Source organism: Haliaeetus albicilla, chromosome 1, assembly GCF_947461875.1.
Source record: "Haliaeetus albicilla chromosome 1, bHalAlb1.1, whole genome shotgun sequence".
NCBI lineage: Eukaryota > Metazoa > Chordata > Aves > Accipitriformes > Accipitridae > Haliaeetus > Haliaeetus albicilla.
This window is the reverse complement of record NC_091483.1, coordinates 72,319,089-72,337,628: the sequence shown is the minus strand read 5'-3', so window position 1 is coordinate 72,337,628 and position 18,540 is coordinate 72,319,089. Positions and strand designations below refer to the sequence as shown.

Sequence of the window (18,540 nt, the reverse complement as noted above, 5' to 3'; positions counted from 1 at the left end):
TGTTTCACTGAACTTTGTCATGCTAAAGAGACAACTTTGCAATAGAGCAAAAGAAAATTTTTATGTGAAAATTATTAACTGGCACAAAAACCGTGTAATAAAATCACATTGAAAAATGAGATCAAGTGTCCTCTGAGAGAGGGAGAATGACAACATAAAATTTGAAGAAATATTTTCCCAATCTTTCTTCTGAAAGACACTTATGGAAAAAGTACCAGTCTGGCTTTTTAAAATCCTTACATCCAGACCCTCAGGGTTTCCAGTAACACACACACAGTAACTCCTTTCATTTTGCAGAGCCAAAGAACATCAGCTTTGTCTGTTGTTGCTAGTGAGCATAGTAAGAGTTAGCTTTTCAAAACCTTCACCTCCCCCCCCCCCCCCTCTTTAATTTTAGATGAAGTTTGAGATGTATAAACTGGAAGACAGACAAAGAAAACCTTTGGGTCAGAATTCTTGGGAGCTTACTTCTGTTTAACACAAAAATAACATATTGAAGTCTAGCAAAGCTTTCTCAATTTTACATTTTAGCAATGCAAGTTCTAGTCTCCTGTTAGGATAGGCAGTTCCACCACAATATTTAAAGGCTAACACACCTGCCTTTATGGATTTATCTCCAGCTTTGTTTCACAATAACGTTTTGTCAAGTATTTGTGCGATGCAACATTCAGAAGCACCTGTCGGTATTTCCAGGCTCTCTACAGACTTCTATTTTCATTCAAAAACCCAAGGGGGGAAGAAAAAAAAAATCCAAAAGACTCCTGTGTGTTGCTTATCAGCATGCATGGTGGAAGGTTACTACACTGAAAAAACTTACTGGCTACACAAAGATGTAGGTGTTTAAGTATCTATCTATAAGCACTAGCAGACACGCAAATGCCAGATGCACGTTGGATTCTCACTTAACAACAAATAAGAACAAACTTCCAGCGATGCATCAGGTCTTCCGAAAAGTTGTCTTCCCTGGCCTTGAAATTTTGGGGGTAGGAAGAGCTGTGTACTTCATCCTCAAAAGTCAGGCATTTTCCCATGAATTTGTGGCTTCCTGCATTTAAAAATAATCTTGTGCCATGTGAATCTATATTCCACCTAACGCTAAGCATCAGCTTGGGCTACAAAGTAACTGTTTCAATTAAGACTGTCAAACTTTATGATCTCACTGGACAACTTCAGACTTACTGCATTTCCCCTAAAACATACCACTGGCATTAAAACAGACCCTTCAGTAGAGACTAGCAGCTACCATTTTAACGGCAATAACAACTAACAATTTAAAAACTGCCTGTTACACCTGTTCAGGACCCCTCCAGCTTCCACAGCTTTTGACCCAGACAATTTATGAGGAGTTTTAGAGAGTGATGAAACTAAAATAAAAGCTTTAACTTCTTAAAGATAAAGCTTTTTAACTGGAAAAGGAGGGAAAAACCCCTCACTTCCTTTCAAAAAATACTTTGTAGCTTGTCATAACTGTTAAAACTGATACTCAAATCTTATTATTTTCTATTAGCCTGCTGTTTGTAACATACTCTGTGCTTTCACATGTTCGTAACATAAGGGAAGAAGTTCCAATAACATCAAAAGCAGCACTTGGCAGCTAGACTCTGCTAGATTATAATACCTGGGTGGGTCATATTACATTCTTTTATTATTAAAATACTCAGGAACAATCCTTCTACCATAGTATTAAATTACCCTTTCATTTACTGTGGATGGAAGCTATTACTCTTGCTTTATCTGTTTAAATATGATAGTAGATTTGTTTGAGGCAGGTAATTTTCAAGTCAGGACAAGGGCAATACACTCTTTTGTAGAGTAATACAGCCTACTGCAATTGCTGAATCATCTATTTAGTACAGTTCTTGTTCAAAAAAAGATATTTTAAGACTTCAGTGACAAAACAGGTTTCCTTTCTTTACTTATTTTTATTTACTTTCACAAAAATTAGATGCCCTTTACATATGATTACAATAAAATATTTTTAATTGCATCAGAAGGAAAGACATGAAATAGCAGTGCATTAAGGCAACTTGCATGCTTTGGGTTTAATTCTTAAGTGGGAAAATTAGTTACACCTTTATTTCTAGAGATTGCAACAAGAATAAGCATAGGTTAGTTTTAGACTAACCACAGTAACTATGCCTTCTTGCACTGCAACTCCACTTCTGTTTCTTTATTCTTAAAAAAAGGAACTTGGGGCACACCATGACATCTAAATCCTGCCTTTTTGAAGGCTGACAAGTAGAAATGAACCCAGAGGAGGAGAACACAGGAAGTGACTCATTTACACCCTCGGACTTCTACTGCAGAACAGAAACAACGCACTAGACAGTTTATAACCTAGAAAGCTTTAAAGTGTGAATGAAGTCTACATGTGAACACTGAGCCCGCCATTAACAGCTATAGCCATTAGTCACAATGATTCATCCAGTGACCTATCCAAAGATAAACTCAGTATGTGCAGAAGACAATGCTCTATCCAAAATAGTAGATCTAGCTCCTGCCAGAATCAGCAGCCAACTTTAACTAACCACTTCCTCTTCAAAAGGCCCTGAATGGACCATCCGAATACAGTGTAAAGCATAGTTAAGACAATGCTTAGAAAAGCTCAGTATTTTTAGACAACTGCCACCCATCAGCAGAGGGCTGCAGATGCAGAAGCTGAACACATGGCAGCAGCTAGCCACGCTGCACAGCTTCCATCTGGAGTGCTCTTGCACATGGAGCTGCACAAGAACCTCCCCACATCAGTGGACTTTTCTCTGGTCGTTTTGGGTTTCTTTTGCGGGGGGGGGGGGGGGAGCATTTTGGGGGGTTGGGGTTTTTGTGTGGTTGTTTTATTTTTTTTCCCCTGGATAAAACACACTGCTCTCAACAGGAGCTCCTATGTGTCTGCCTAAAGCATGGGTTGTAGTAATTTCTTTGAGTATTTCTTGCTGGGTGCTGCTGCTATGCAACTCTTTCCCACCTAATAGGTTCAAGCCAAAAAAAACCAGACTTTGAGTAAAGTGATTTTATTAATCAACTAGGATTATAGCTTAAAAAAAAGGAAAATCAAGTGAAGATCGACTCAAATAACTGACCCAAATAAACTTACAAAGGTTTTTCCTAGAGTACTGTTAGAAGCTTAACTCTTCATCCCATAAAAAAGCATCACGTATGAGCCAAGCAATGTATTTAGCTGTTTCAAGAGCTCATTTTCACTTTATCATATACTGCAGAGTAAGCCTCTTAAGTACGATTCATTTTAATTGACTGCAATGTTGATCCCACATATAGTCATGATCTAATTATTACAGAAAAACACAATTGGTAAATCATGTTGGTTTATTTCCTGGTAGTGCATCACTCCTAAAAGAAATCCTATTGTGTCTCCATCTCAAGACAGCCCAGTTGGGAAATTTTATCAGTGGTACCAAAAAAGAATGAGACTTTTCCATCTCCCCCTCTCCTCTAAAGAAACAAATACAGGAACAATTGGGAAAAAAAAAAAAAATCAAAACAGTTTGGTAGGAGGGGGTGGGAACACACTGCTGGCAGCTTGTATGATAGAAGCAATATTGTATTAATGTGATCATCAAGGCTGAACAATCTGACTCAAATGACTTTGTTGTAGTGGTAAGGGCAGAACAAGCAAGTTGTACTGAAAAGCCTGGCTATAAGCTCTTATGCTGCCACTCCACCTACTGCATGCCTGCAACCTGCTCCTGGGGCCTCACACAGACAAACTTGTTATCCACAGCTGCACATAAACCCCTGTAGTTTTCCACTGAAGCTGAGGTGGGCAGACTGTTTTCATCATTGGTGACTTCAGGGCAGGAATCCAACTCCCCAGCAATTCATTTATTTAAAACCATATCCTTATGGGGAAGAAAAAAAAGAAAAAAAAAGTCTCCCTTACCCCCCCACGAGAGCACACTATGGCTTTCAGAACAGGAATCTTTGTACATTTGGGAAGATGACAATCCCCAGGTTAAAAATCATAGCTACTCTTTATTATTAAGGAACTGCCATTAGAAATTCTAAATATTCTGATATGGAATGTCAGCAAATGAGATCACAGAATATTTAGACATTAATTTATGAGTAAACATTGTTATTGAAAGGCCTCAAGTGTTCCATGTGCTGAATTTTACTGGTGTTGAAACTCAAAGAAAATTAAGACATTCCATTGAACTCTTATTTGAATTCATACAGTTAAAAGTTAAATTGAACAGTCTTCACAGGGTCACAGCACATTTGGAAGGGAAAAAAAATTACATGCTGATTAAAAAAAGGATTTTCCTATTACAGAAAAAAGGTACTTACACTACAGGAACAAAAAAATTCATTTAAGACGCTCCTTTGGGGAAGAGAGCTGTAATGCATCTGTAGGATATAGCTAAAAATCTGACTTTCCTCTATACACATTAGCCTCTTAATACACAAGATCTTGACTGGCCATTTGCAAACAAGTTCTGTGAAGACTGATCACATGAGAAGACAACCAAATGATATGCTAAGAACAATGTTGCCTCTTCTTGAATTTTTAAAGGCATTTCTTTTTCAAGAGCATTCACTAACAAAACCACTGGGGGGAGAAAAAAAAAAAGTTGCAAACATATGGTATTTACATCTGCTGTTCTTGTCAATCTTGAGAAGAGTTCCTGAAAGAAACAGTGGCCACAAAGCCTAGCTCAGCTCTACAGTCTATTGGAAGGGAAGAGAATTTAACTTCGGTGGTTATTCTCAGTGAAGTACTGTCATCTGACTTTTAGTGCATTTTCAGACATCAATTACAAAAGCAACTAGCATAACCAGTTCTGCTTGAGCAGGATTCCTGAAGATAATTGATACAAAAAATGATTCATGCAAGCCTCCGTTGTAAATGCACTTCCAGCTTCTCAGATGAAATTACTTATTCTGACAGCTTTTAAGCTTTAAAACATTTAACTGGATAAAAAACATACAAAAAAATCTTGGTGACCATGCAAAGCAATCCAACCTTAGCATATGCCAACATTTATTCTTCACCAAAAGACTAATATTCATGTATATTGTCAGCATTAAAGGTAGGACAAACAGCAATTTAGCTGTATTGATTTTAATTCCCACATTGTTGAAACAGAGTATGATACTATGTTGTATATACACTAGTTAAACAAGTGAGTGCTGTCAGAAGAGTTTTTATAGCACTTGAGAAAAGGCTTATGTGCTCAAAAACCTGTCCATTCTTTTCGTCAGAGAGGAAAAAATGCTACTTTTCACATATTGTGCCTGGCTCACTTGTATATGTACAGCCATCTTCAGTCATGATATAACAACATTCAACTTGTGAATGGCAACTGAAGGTTGAGAGTCTGGAGTTTTCATCATTTATTTACTTATTTTACGAGTAGAAAGCAGGAAGGAAATAAGAACTGGTACATCTAACATCAATTTTTAAGCACTTCACAGTTCAATTACTTTTTTTTCCTCTTCTGTACTTTACATAAGCATGTATCTTAAAATAGCATTCTTTATCGCAAATTTCTTTCAATTCCAGACAGGATTATTATGGGGAAAGTATCAGAACAATGTACAATAAAAATGTATTTTAAAGATTGTTCCCTTTATATAAGTTTAAAAAATGTGCACACAAACACATCATCCTTATCTTTCAGAAGACTATTTAAGTTTGCAGTCAACTTTGTTCATCTCATTCTGGAAAAAAAATAATTTTTCATCCATATAATAAAGGTATCAGAAGATGGAACCACTAACATACCAACAAACTCCCTACAGGAGTCTACAGCCAAATTAGTGGGATAGTCACAGGGCTCTAATTAGTTACCTGGCACAAAGGATTTCTTTGATATCTGTCCAGAAGCAAAAGAAGCTGACCTGAAAAAGGATTGCTTGGTGGCTCAGTCACCTTAGTTCCTGTGCACAAATAGCTTCATAGCAAGCAAGTACGATCAAATGGATTTCCCTAGGTATGTGAAATTTGAGGACTGATACAAACAGAAATTGATAACCATAGCTACTACTACAGTCAGGCTATTTTGTGGCATCTTAGATAATCCAAAGAACTTTTGATAGTCTAAACAAGTTACATGCAACTTGAATTTTATTTTTTCCTTTTTTCAACATGGGAAACCATAATCAAGTAAAAATCACAATGAAGAATTTATCACCTTTTCTCTAAGTTGCCTTTCAGAATTAACTTAGACCAAGATTTTGCTAATAGAAGCACTCAAGAGCCTCTGTAGTTAGGCAGATTGAGTCTCCTACAATCTATCGACTAATGAGTATTTCACCACATAGACAATAACATGACTGTAAGCACACAATTTGCAGGAAGACCTCGACTCCATGGTATGAATAATTTGGGTTTTTTTTCCTTGAAAAGAAACAGTAAGTCAAGCCTGAGCAGCCAGAGAATGGAAAGCCTCTTGCTCAATAAATAACTCCTGTTTCAAGTACCAGCACCAACAGAGGCAGAAACTGGAACAGGAGGGAAAGCATCAAGCTCAAAAGGATGGCACAGTCTACATCTCCACCCTTTCCCAGACCTGAGGCATCTCACGTAACAGACTCTCAGAAGCCTGTCAGTTTTCTGACACCAGTAAAAAGGCATGAAACCCTTTAACAGGGTGCTGAGTATCTCTTCAGTACAAATCCAGATGAATACCCAAAAGGGCAGACTGATAAAAAGTTAGTTACAAGGGCACACCAACGCACAATTCTTTTGTACATCATGTCAGCAGCACGAAACATTAGAAAGAAGTCTGTCAGAGCACTGAGTCCTATGAATGAAGTCAGATAATCCTGCACATAAAGAAGACAGAAGGAATAAAGTGTACTATGGGATGGCACGGAAGCAATACTCATGATAACTGTGCCCAGCAGAACATGAGCAATGTCTAACTCTTTCTCACCAAGTCTGCACAAGCCCAGTTGTGTAATATAATCAGAAATTCATGTTATGGAGTGACAGGTGACTTGCTGCTACAAATCACTATGTTAGCTCAAGAGATCAGACAGTAGGGTTCAAAACCCTGCTGATTTCCCATGATGTCCAAGATGTAAAGAGTGTTCCACAATGTTTTCCACATCTCTTTGTATAAGTCAGTGAAACACTGGTGATCAAGATATGAAGTCTCAAGCTCAAAAACAGTCACCAACTCTGCATCTCCAAACAATTGGCTTCTCAGGGCACCTAGTGTTTATAGTAGATTTCACATAATGCAAGTGTAACTCCCATTGCACTGAGCTTTAAGGAAGGCCCCAGCACTTCTGGAAAGAAAAATAAATTAAAAAAAAAAAATCAAGCCCAATTTCAAGTAAAGCATACATGAAGAGCTGACAATTAACAGCCACCCATAAAAGAAATAGTTTAGGCACCTTGTTTAATGCCCCACAGGAGAAAGTGCAGACACTGAAATAATTTATTAGGACACTAACCATTTACCTTGATCACAGCCACCTTCCACAACCCCCACGTTTCATTGCATACCTCCAAATTCTTCAATACATGAGATAAGGATCTTTCCAGCACCTACTCTTCTGACGATGGAAATAAAATACATACCTCAAGGTAGAAATAGAGTCACAGCATTTATTCCTCTGGCCTAGTATCCTTTTTTCCCGAAAGAAGAAAGCACTGGTGTTGGCCAGCAGGCATCATCCCAATAGCCACATACTGTCACCTCCTCCACTTACACATATGCAGCTTCTTTAGGCACAAATCAAAGGGCTAAAAGCATGCCTCTAAATGGGAAAAAAACTGCAAGACAAGTGCTACTTCATCATTGTCAAAGCACCCCGTGAGGGATAACCTAAATTGGGATGTGCTTTGGGGTGCTGGTGAGGCTTGATTAGTTATTTACAGGGTTACTCACGTCTCAAAGTCTACATGTCAAAAATAACTTCAGGAAAGTGCCAAACAAATTAGAAAGGATTAGTTATTGTCATCCAAGAGGCATTGGAGACAATTGTTTCAGACTTGCAATCTTTCCAGAAACTCACTAATGGTTGGAAGCCATACCACATAATACTTTAATAGCTACTTTTTTCTAACAAATTTAATACAACGATTCAAAGCTGTACTCTTCCAGGAACACTGAATACTCACGACGTAAGGTAGTTTGGATCTAAAGGAAAAATATTCACAGTACCAGCAGCAAAATGTTAATAAAGTATTTACCCACTTTTCGAAGAACAGATGACTACATTATAATACACTGCTAAGTGTCAGAGTACTGCAATTATTAAGCCTCTTCAATTGTGTCATCAAAAATCTTTGGTGAACACTTCAGAACTTTTAATTGTATCAAGACTAGCTGTAGATAAAGCCTGAATGGTTGATCATAGTGACAACTTCAAAAAGTTACTTGAACTTCATTTAAATTAACAGCCTAGCTACAGCTAAGAACAGTCACATGACACACCCTAAATTAAGCAGCACAGTCCTTCAAATCAGCATTGTCATTTCACATACAGCAGCTGGTTTTGAAGTTCTTACTATGTGGTCTCTCTCCATACAAACCTTCCTATTCCCACAGGATGTTTTCTTCTCTCCAAAAGAGCAGCTCATAAATTACTAACCACATAGTTGGATTTCACAGGATCTTTCCCCATTGGGAAGGCAGGTTATTTGATTCACTAGCAATGTGCTTGGGTTCATCTGTAGTAGAACCAGTCCTCTGAAAAGTTATGTTTTCAACAATTTTATAATGCTATAGCTTGAGAAGTGATATGCAAAGAAAAAGAGAAGGGATTTTCACTATGTTTTTTTACTCTCTTATGACACAATAAGGAAGGCCTGAAAAGGTTTTTGTATAACCTCTTCACGCCCCTCCCCAGCCCCCAGAAACAGCTGCTAAAGTTTGACAAATCATGGATCTAACTACTGGCAAATATAAGCAACAGACACACACATAAAAACCAGCGTCAAAACTACTTAAGCAGCAATGAAGACGGAAAAACCTAAATTCTTTGGTGTGTCTGGTACTTTTAAAGTTTTTCTCTATTCAGGGAACCACTTCAATAAACAATTTCAATTTCAATACACACTCCCTCTTGGACTGTACTGTACAAGGAAAAACAAATTATTCCGTTCACTTATCCTGAACTGTATTATATTGTTCCAACATTTCAAGTCAAGGAATGAATTTTCATCAAGGCTCACACATGGAAAATTTGAACTCCAAACAGCAAATACTTCAGAAAACAAGGAATAGGTGAAACTAGCATTCCAACACAAGTTTCTGGCACTCTACCACATTCACTCTATTTTGAATTTATGTATTTTTAATTACTATTTAAGCATAAATAAGCCAAGGCCCAGCAGAACACAATTTCCCTTCAAACAGCATCTTATAGATGAGTCCATGACACAAATGCCACAAACCAGTGAAAGCCAGACCAAGATAAAGGAATTTGAAAGATTTGCAAAATACCTACTAAGCTTGACTATAAAAAACAAATACACTTTCACATACTTCGAATCTTCACAGGAAATGCTTTATACCAAACTGGTATGTGTTTTCATGGAGTACTCAATGTAATGACCATGTAGAACACATTCTTTTGAACGGCACTGTTATAATGGAAGTAAAATTTCAATGAAGAACCTTCTTTGATACTGTCCGAGAAATTGTGCGCAACTCAAACAAACAGGCTTCACAGGCGTTCATACAGATCATAAACTTAACTGGCTTCTACATTCACCACTAATCCTAACACAGAATTAAACAAATACCTTTTGCGTTTTCTTTGGATCTTTCTGTGAGTTTTCTCTGAGGGGTACTTTTCCAAACAACTTCCATCCCACATCATTTTGTTTTTCAAATCTTGCACTTTGCTTTCTGATAAACAAATTCCTACAAAAAAAAGTTTGATTAAGAAAAAGGGTTGATTAATTATAATAAACAGAAGGATAGACAATTTGCTAACCTTATGTATACCAATCACATACTCTGATTCCTCTTGTGGTTGTGCTGGTAAGCACTGTTTCCCATCCTCAAGAGGTACATCATGCAGTATTATCACCATACTAGGCAACAGACTTGGTTAAGTAAGAATTTTTAGTAGATAAAAAAGATCATTTGTAACTTTCTAAAAATGGCCGCCTTTTTTACCCTCCCTCTAGATCATTCAGCCTCACTCTTTTACAGTAAGACTACAACACTAAACCTCTTTTTGTATAAACATTCTCCACCCGCCTGTTACAACACCCTACTACCAAAAATCACAAAAGTTGTAGACATAGCAGCCTTCTACTGTATTTGATCTGCTTTCATAAAAGATTATTTTTCCTGAATAACCTTAAAAGCAGCTATCAAAACACATTAATTCTGAAGTCTCTCTGAAATGTCTCAAATTAACCCGCTTAAACACCATAGTAACAGTCATGAAGCTAGACATAAGGCCACTGAAAATTACATTACTTCTATTGATGTTACTAGTTTTTAATCATAAAGCCATATGCCAGACCTGCATCTTCTCACCACAACTATGTTTATCCAAAACTGGACATACAGTACAGACCAGTCTTCATGCTTTTGGTAGCAGTCAGCTTCTCCAAGAGCAAAACAGATGTTCTACACCCACGGCATGTCTGGATTATTCAAGTAACAGATTTTCTTTTGTCCTACTGTCTAGTTCAGTGAATATTCAGATACCTCCAGGTTAGCTCAATTATTTACACACCTTGTGGTAGGTTTTTCTGGGAACTTGACTATAGGCTTTCGATCCCTCATTTAAAATGAAAAAAATTTCACTGAGACAAAAGCATTTTTGCTCCTTCAATCAGCAGGCAGCTATAGCACCCTCATACTATGGATGCTTCCAGAACGGCATTACTGTTTTTCCATACAGTTACTACTTTAATGCCCACTGGGTTGACCCACCAAGTACAGATTGTTTCTTATTCATAAAGTGTGGCAGTTTGGGAAATAAAACTATATTGAGCATCACATTCTAAAAGCGCTGAATACACATCTGCAATAGGAACAATTTCGACACTAAAAAGTTGTTTTTCCTGGCCACTTTGGATCAGCTAACATGAACAATATCATAAATACATCAACAGAGATAGTACTGTTTGGAATACAAGAGAAATGTTTAATATGAGAAAAACAATTGAGGCACACACGTCAGAGTGCACTCGAATGTATTATAAGGTTAATAGGGAGCACTACCATCCTTAAATATGCATATATTTACACAAATGATCACATGCTTCTATATCACAAGGGTACAGTTACCTTGAAACCCAAACCAGAAACTTTATCATATTAAAAGATAAGAACAAAGTGTTTAGGTACAGAAATCACACAAGTCAATAACAACTGATGTCAAAGCTAAGCAGTAACTGTACTTCTACAAACCCCTTTCAGCTTTCCCCTATCCCACCTCACACAAAATAAAAATTAGTATAAAGATGTACAGGAAACAATTGTAGGGAAAGCACTAAAGAAGAATAGCATGGAAAATGTAGAAATGTACTGCCATGTTTTCCATCTTTCCACTTTTTTCAAAGCGTTAAATTATAATTCCACAGGTAAACTACTTGATCAAAACCAAAGATTTGCTTTGTCTCTGTAACTAGCATACTCCATTTCAGTGTTATGAAGCTCTCCTGTAGCTCATCGTTACAGCTGTAATGCTACTTAGAGATGTATAAGCTAACTAGAGCATTAGTCAACAAGTTTGACTACACTGCTACCACTACAACTGCTAGTGCTGGGAAAAAGAGACCATCAAAACCAACTTCCAATAAAGATATCTCAGTTGAATTTGCTTTCTTTTCACCAGCAATTCCTTCACTTTGGCAATATAAAGAATCCATTCTGTCTGAGCATTTAGTACCCTGAAGGGCTTCTGCATGTAATTATCTTCTTACCCCTGCCCAAGTTTGTAACATGTATGTAAAACAGCCTGAGATGATGGATTTATAGGATCATTTGAGACAGCTACCAGGGAAATAAAATGCAAACAGACAGACATGAGTTTTTTTTCTTTTTATACATATGTTTAGTTAATTTAAAATGGAGAAATACCAAGCAAGTTCTGAAATATATCTAAGAATAAAAAGGAAAACATGACAGGAATAACATCATCAAAACCACTCCAGGTAAATAGGATACACAATGCAAGACAGGCTGGCTGTTCTTGCAGAAGGTTTTCTTTCAGACTGTTACTACTTCAGAAGCAAGCAAACTAAATTCCAGACTACATACTGTCTTCAGAGAAAACAAGAACTTCGAGCCTCAGGGACACCTGAGAGAGCCCCATAAGGAGGCACACCTGCATGACAGTTCTGTGCACATTCAAATCCTCTTTTGCAAGTAAAAGGCTTTCACCACAGTTCATTAGCACTGCAATAACATGAAAATTAAAGGACTAACAGGCAAGTTTCTCTCCCTATCTATCCACATTAGAAGTTGCTAGCACAGGTATACACAAGCAACAATCTTCTCTGAGGGACTTTAAGAGCGGCAGTACATCTTTATCCTCAGAGCAAAAATAAAGATGAATTGGAATAATAAAGTATAATAGCTCCCTGCTGCAAGTGCCTGCGTAAGATGAACTAAACCTGAAAAGTCAATCTCACATATTTGCCTTCAATTCAATTCCGCAATCCTAACTGTTTTGCCTTTAGAGGGAGCTTCATAATAAGTAATCTGTTCTCCAGTTTATCTAGCAGATGGCACAGGACTTGCTCAGCTCACTCTCCTCTATGTCTGTGTGATTTCCACTGTACACTCTAGGGCACCAGGCTTCTCTTCCTCCCTTTGTACTATTTCAGGGATTTCCAGTTCACTTTTTTTTTTATAATTTAAAATTTATATTGAACTGAAAGCATCAGGCACGGTCAATATACAATTCCCATTCTGTACAGAGCAACTTACTCTCCTTTTCCTCTTCTTCCCTGCTCTCTGTCTGTGCCTAAGTCCTGGTGTTTTGTGGGTGTCCACACTCTTTATCCATTCCAAAAGGTCTCAAAACTCCCAAAAGGCATAACCTTATCAGAAACCACAAATTGGCACAATCAGATGTAGAACTGCAGACTACAACCTGTTCCTGCTTTGACTGAGGACACACAGTATTGTTAAACCCTGATTTGCCTCAGACTGGAACACGCCAAAGGTAAACCACATGACAGTTGGGCTGGCATGGAAGAAGCAGAAGAGGTGCTGCTCCCTCTGCACCTAATTTTAGAAAACTTAAGGAAAAAAAATACTATGGAATGTTCTCTGGTCTGATTTCTGCAGAGCTGTGCAGTACATCAAGACAACACCACAGGATCCTAATAAAACCACTACTTGAGACTTCTGGACTGAAAGTAGACCCTTAAAATATGCAACTCCCTTGGAAGGAAGTAATGATTTCTGCCATATATATATGAGCAAATAATTCATAGCAAAAGCTTTCATTTCTCTGCTGCCACAGTGCAAAAAGGAATTCCTTTCCTCCCATGCTTACACAGCTCCCTAGGATTTTCAAAAAAAGTACTAAGCAGTCTCACTTCTGAGCAAATATAATTCACCAAAAAAAAAATTCCACTCTAAAAGGTAACTTAAGGAGATCTTACCTAATGGAAAACACAGGTTAACAAGGAACAAAAATTCTCTATTTGAAAAAACAGCATACAGTTCTTCACTCCAAAGACGAGCTCAGAAATCCTAGGGTAAAAGGTCTCAAGTTTAATTACAAGTGTTTTAAGATACAAAAATTGAGATCTTGAATGTAAAAAGGGTTGACACATCTTAAAAGAAAAGATCACATGCTGATCATTGTCTCAGTCTCATTGTCCTCTTCACAACCATTAGAGGACATCATGCTGATTTACAACAGGGATATTAACAGGAATATCTGACATGATACATCATGTCTGCAGTATCATTAGTACGGAGCCATTAAAGTGTCATGGATTACATTTGCATTCCTATTGAACGCATTAGCTATTTTACACTAAGTGTCTGCAGCTGCTTATTTTAAGAAAACTAAGCACAGAAGTTAAATTGAGATCACATTTCAAAGAGAAAATTACTTTTGCACAGTCCCCTAAAAACAGTACTTGGCACCAGACAGCTGTTTAACCTTGTTATTTTAATTGAGCTGTGGAGAGGAATTACCTGCCTGAAGAGAATTTAATTCTAACTCCAGAGTTAATGTTTACATACATACAAATAGCATCCTGTGATACAGGAGAAAGACCGAACAATCTTTTGCTTGAACATATGCATACTGCACCATTACTGTATACTGATCTGCCCGACTGCCTTTTTTGTGGGGAAGAGAGGAAGTCAATACCAATAGATAATTTCAGCAGTGTCAGGAAAACCTTATATTTTAACAAAAACTTAAGAACCACTTCGTTTTGGTTCTATAAGCACTGCTAAGATAAACTTACTGAATAGTTGCCATACATACATACTGCACATTCATATATTGCCAGGATTTATGTAGCCTTGTGTACTGTCATTGTTAGGCTGAAGCCTCAATCAAATAATAATAATAAAAAAATTAAAAATATTAGAACCACATCAATAACAAGAAATCAAGCCAAAAGTATCTGTACAGCATCTATTACAGCTTTTTCAAGTTTATCCTTTTAAACAAAGTCCTGCACCACCACCAAAGCAGAAAGCTTATCTAGTTCAGTCCGACCCTCTTTCTAAAAAGACAGGAAGCCTGTAACACAACTGCCAGCAACTACTGCCAGGTGACAAGTTCATAGTGCTGCTCCACAAGCATTCAAGTATTCACTTTTTCCACATTTCAGCTGTGGTTTGTCCCAAGCAAGGTTAGTCACGTCAAGTCACCTCTCAAAAGGTCATCCCTCCCAACCACTCCCCCCAGTTCAGTATACACACTTATCCACTAAAAGGAGCAGAGACAGTGCTGTCATGGTTCCTGCTGCCAATCTACTCCAGATATTAAAGTCAGCTGTAAGCCTCCTCCCTGAAAAGTCTCAAAGTCTTCTCTAGCCAGGCAGACTCAATACTGTGCCCCTCAAGATACCCCTAAAGTTCAGTACTATGGGAGTCAAGGACAGGTGGAAACAAGAAAAAAAGGACGGGCTCCAACACAGTACCCGTCATTAGGGTGGAGGTGTAGGAGGCAGACACACATACATACACCCACTGATGCCTGTCAGTGTGAACAGTCCGTCCCCACACCTGGGCTTCCAGGCAATGCACGGTATTTTTCTTCCCCAGAACTCCCAAGATATACCAGTTGCCTGACATAAAAGGGTACAGAAGCTTAGGATTTAGGAGTTTTCATGATTAGAGTATTGAAATTGATGATTTTAAACTATTTTGCTGGTGCTATTTTGACACGGCTCCTTAGACAAAGTTCCACAGTACACAAACTACTGGAAAGCAGCACGAAATGATAGTTCCAAACAAAAGAAAAGTGAGATGGCATATGCTGCTCTGTGGTAGACTACTTTAACACTGACCTAGCATAGAGATTATATTTGCAAATAAAAATGGGTTCCTTACTCTTAAAAGAGACAGTTGCTGTAAAGAAACATGCATGAGAATTAAATAGACACTGACCCAACTCATGCACAGACTGATCCAATTTTTTATCTGCATTTCCCAAAACAAATTCGCAATTGCAGGTAAATTTTTGTTACAAGTGTTAAAAACACATACAACGTTTCCTGCTCTCAAGATGCATGCTCACATCCAAATTTTAATTAGTCTTTCAATTAAGAAGGTTATTTTCAGAAGACAAAACAATTGGAATAGTCGTGCCAATTAACTGGAAGGACTTATCAGTCTCATGAGTAGAGCAGATGAAAAACAAGAACAGTGAATAAAGTTCAAAATGTTCAGATTTTGTAGAACAAAATTATCTTGAAAAACAATTTCAAATGAGTATCAGACTCGCATGCATTCTTAAGAAGCAGGAAGCAAAAAGACACAAGTCAAAGTCCATTTCAGCTACTTCTGGAGGAAGATCCTGAAATTTCCTGGTAACTCTAAACTACATGAGGAAAGAGCACTAAGGTCTTAAGCCCGTCAGCCTATGCAAAGGCAGTCGTACTGTGTATAATGGACTTTAAAGAGTTTGACAGTAAGCAGTTACTAATCATAAGAACTAGGTAAACCCACGTCAAGCACATAAGCACAGTGCTACAAGGCATCCAGAAACCTACATTGAAACATTTTAAATAATGTACAGCACCTATTAAGCAAAAAATATATTAAGATAAATTTTATTAAATATTTGCTGCATTGTGAGCAAAAGTGGCCAGCCACCTGACCTGGCATGGCACAAATTAAATTAACACTATCTAAGAAACATTCTCAAACTATTACAGAGTTCAGGCAAAAGGTATAACAACATTGTTTTCTTCTCATCCTTCAATGACCTTTTGTATGCTGTACTAACCATAACCTTCACAACTTATCCTCAACAAACACAAGAAAGATTCTCACCTCTAGATGTTCCAAATTTGCACTCTGGCCACTTAAACAACTTGCAGAGGCACAGAAAGTAAACCCTGAAAAGTCAGTAACAGGAATTTTGGTTACCTGATTAGTGGAAGAACAAGACTCCTGACACATAAATCATGATGACTAGGGAACTGATGGACTTGACAAGAAATTCTTGTCAGGAGACCTACCAAAATCTCCTGCAAAGCCCTGAATATACATTCTCCATAGGTAGAAGCTAACAGTTAGTACCCATGACCAGGTAACCCTGGTTTCTAGAAATAATTCACTAGATGCAGTGATTGCCAGTTCTTGCATTCTCCCCTCCCAACCCCAGATCACCTCTCAGTCAACCTACACGTTTATTTCAAAAAAAACAAAAACAAAAAACCCAAAACAACCAACAGAACAAAATATCATCAAAGAAGTCCAAATATTTTGGCTATGGCAAAGAATCTTCATCAACAGGTAGAAAGTTAAGCTTTGAATAAGATTCCAAAATCACATACAAAAGCAGGATTTGCAGAATTTCTCTGGGCGATTGACAAAGGTCGGGGTAAAGGAAGAACAATGCTTGGTTTATCGATAAACAAAAACAACATAAGTAGAGCCAGACAGCCTAGAATTTGACCTACCTATGAAAGAGGTAACTAATGACAAATCATGTTTTGTAAATTCCTATCACATTTTATAAACAAAGTTTTCCAACCACTGACATTGCAGTATGTTCAGTAAGAACTAAGAATAATCACACTTTACAGGGTAACAGATACCTGCAGGTCTGAAAAAAGATTTCTACAGTTGAGGGAGACAGTAATACAAGTTAGCAGTACAGGATACCTGATATCTTGCAACAGGGTAACTTGGAAATCTCTCTTTAGATTTCGGGGGGGAAAAGCAGGATTTGATAAACTACTTATCAAGACTACGGTGTTCTGCATTTACTTTTTTTTCTTAAGAGGGTAGCCCTCATTTTAGGGGAGAACAAAGCAGAGCTGCCTCCACTGAAATGTCAAAGACATGAAAAGATAAATCAGACAGTAATCCTGCATGCGTAGGAGTTAGGAATGGTTGTAGCAAACCAAGAACTATTTTGTATGTGGATGATGCGCTCTGCTAGCCTACCATGTGAATGCTGCCAAGTTCTCAGAAACAGGAGTTTCAGCAAGTTAGGGCTCTCATACAAAGGCAACATTTGGGTCCAAGTTCAAACTATTAGAGTCAACCAGCTATACATAATGGTTCTTTTCTGGCTGGCAAAATTCCCAGTTATCCCAATGTTATCAGAATAACCCAAAATTCTATTCTTGGAGTCTGAAAGCAGATTTCTTCATTGATCTGAAGTACTATTACCACACAAATCAAACATGGAATGAATACATGAAATATCATCCTATGTAAAAAGCTGAACCCGAGTCAGCAGTAAGACCTTGCAGCAATACAGATTTAACATGGACTGGGTTATATTAGCAAGATCAAGAGGAAAAAATGATTAAAAGCTCTAGCTGGTAGCCATGAGACTCTACCTGTAACCAGTTTGGGGTCCCTGGATGGAAATAAAGAGATCAAAAACTGGAGGAAGTCCAATGGATGACCATTACGATGGCTTGGTGCTGAGGTCTACGACATAGAAGCGGGGATGCTGAGAGGTGGTTTCATTTAGCATGGATAACCATTCTCCAGGATGTAAACAGAAAAAACAAGAGGCAAAGCAGCAAGCTGCTGCAAGGTAAATTCCAACTGGATAAAAAAAAAAATCACAGTGGTAGTAGATAAATCCTCGACCACGTAACCTATAGAGTTTGTGGCAATTCTAACCTTGGATACACTCACAATTGACTGGACAAGGTCCTGAGGAACATGATCTCGTGCTGAAGTCAGCCCTGCACCGAGCAGGGGGTTACACCAGCTGGCTCCAGAAGTTGCTTCCAACCTAAACTGGTTTGTGATTCTGTACTTGCAAAAGGCTGCAGCTCACAAAGTGGAGTCCAAGCACTAAGTAAATATCATGTCTTACCTCATGATTGTTACCAAGTTCTTGTGTTTATTCTGTTAGTTGTCAATGTAAGGTGTGAATGACTCCTTATTTACCATAGGGTTTTTTCTTTACTTACAGTAAGGC

General features: G+C 37.9%; 1 protein-coding gene across 2 annotated transcripts in view; it reads right to left on the bottom strand.

The window, feature by feature from the left end:
* Positions 1 to 18,540, bottom strand: part of TBC1D14 (TBC1 domain family member 14) — a 75,180-nt gene that overhangs the window by 42,385 nt on the left and 14,255 nt on the right. For both annotated transcript variants that reach the window (XM_069794182.1, XM_069794203.1), the window contains exon 3: positions 9,722 to 9,842. In XM_069794182.1, coding sequence (XP_069650283.1) covers positions 9,722 to 9,842 — 121 coding nt within the window. The remainder of the gene's footprint in view (positions 1 to 9,721; positions 9,843 to 18,540) is intronic.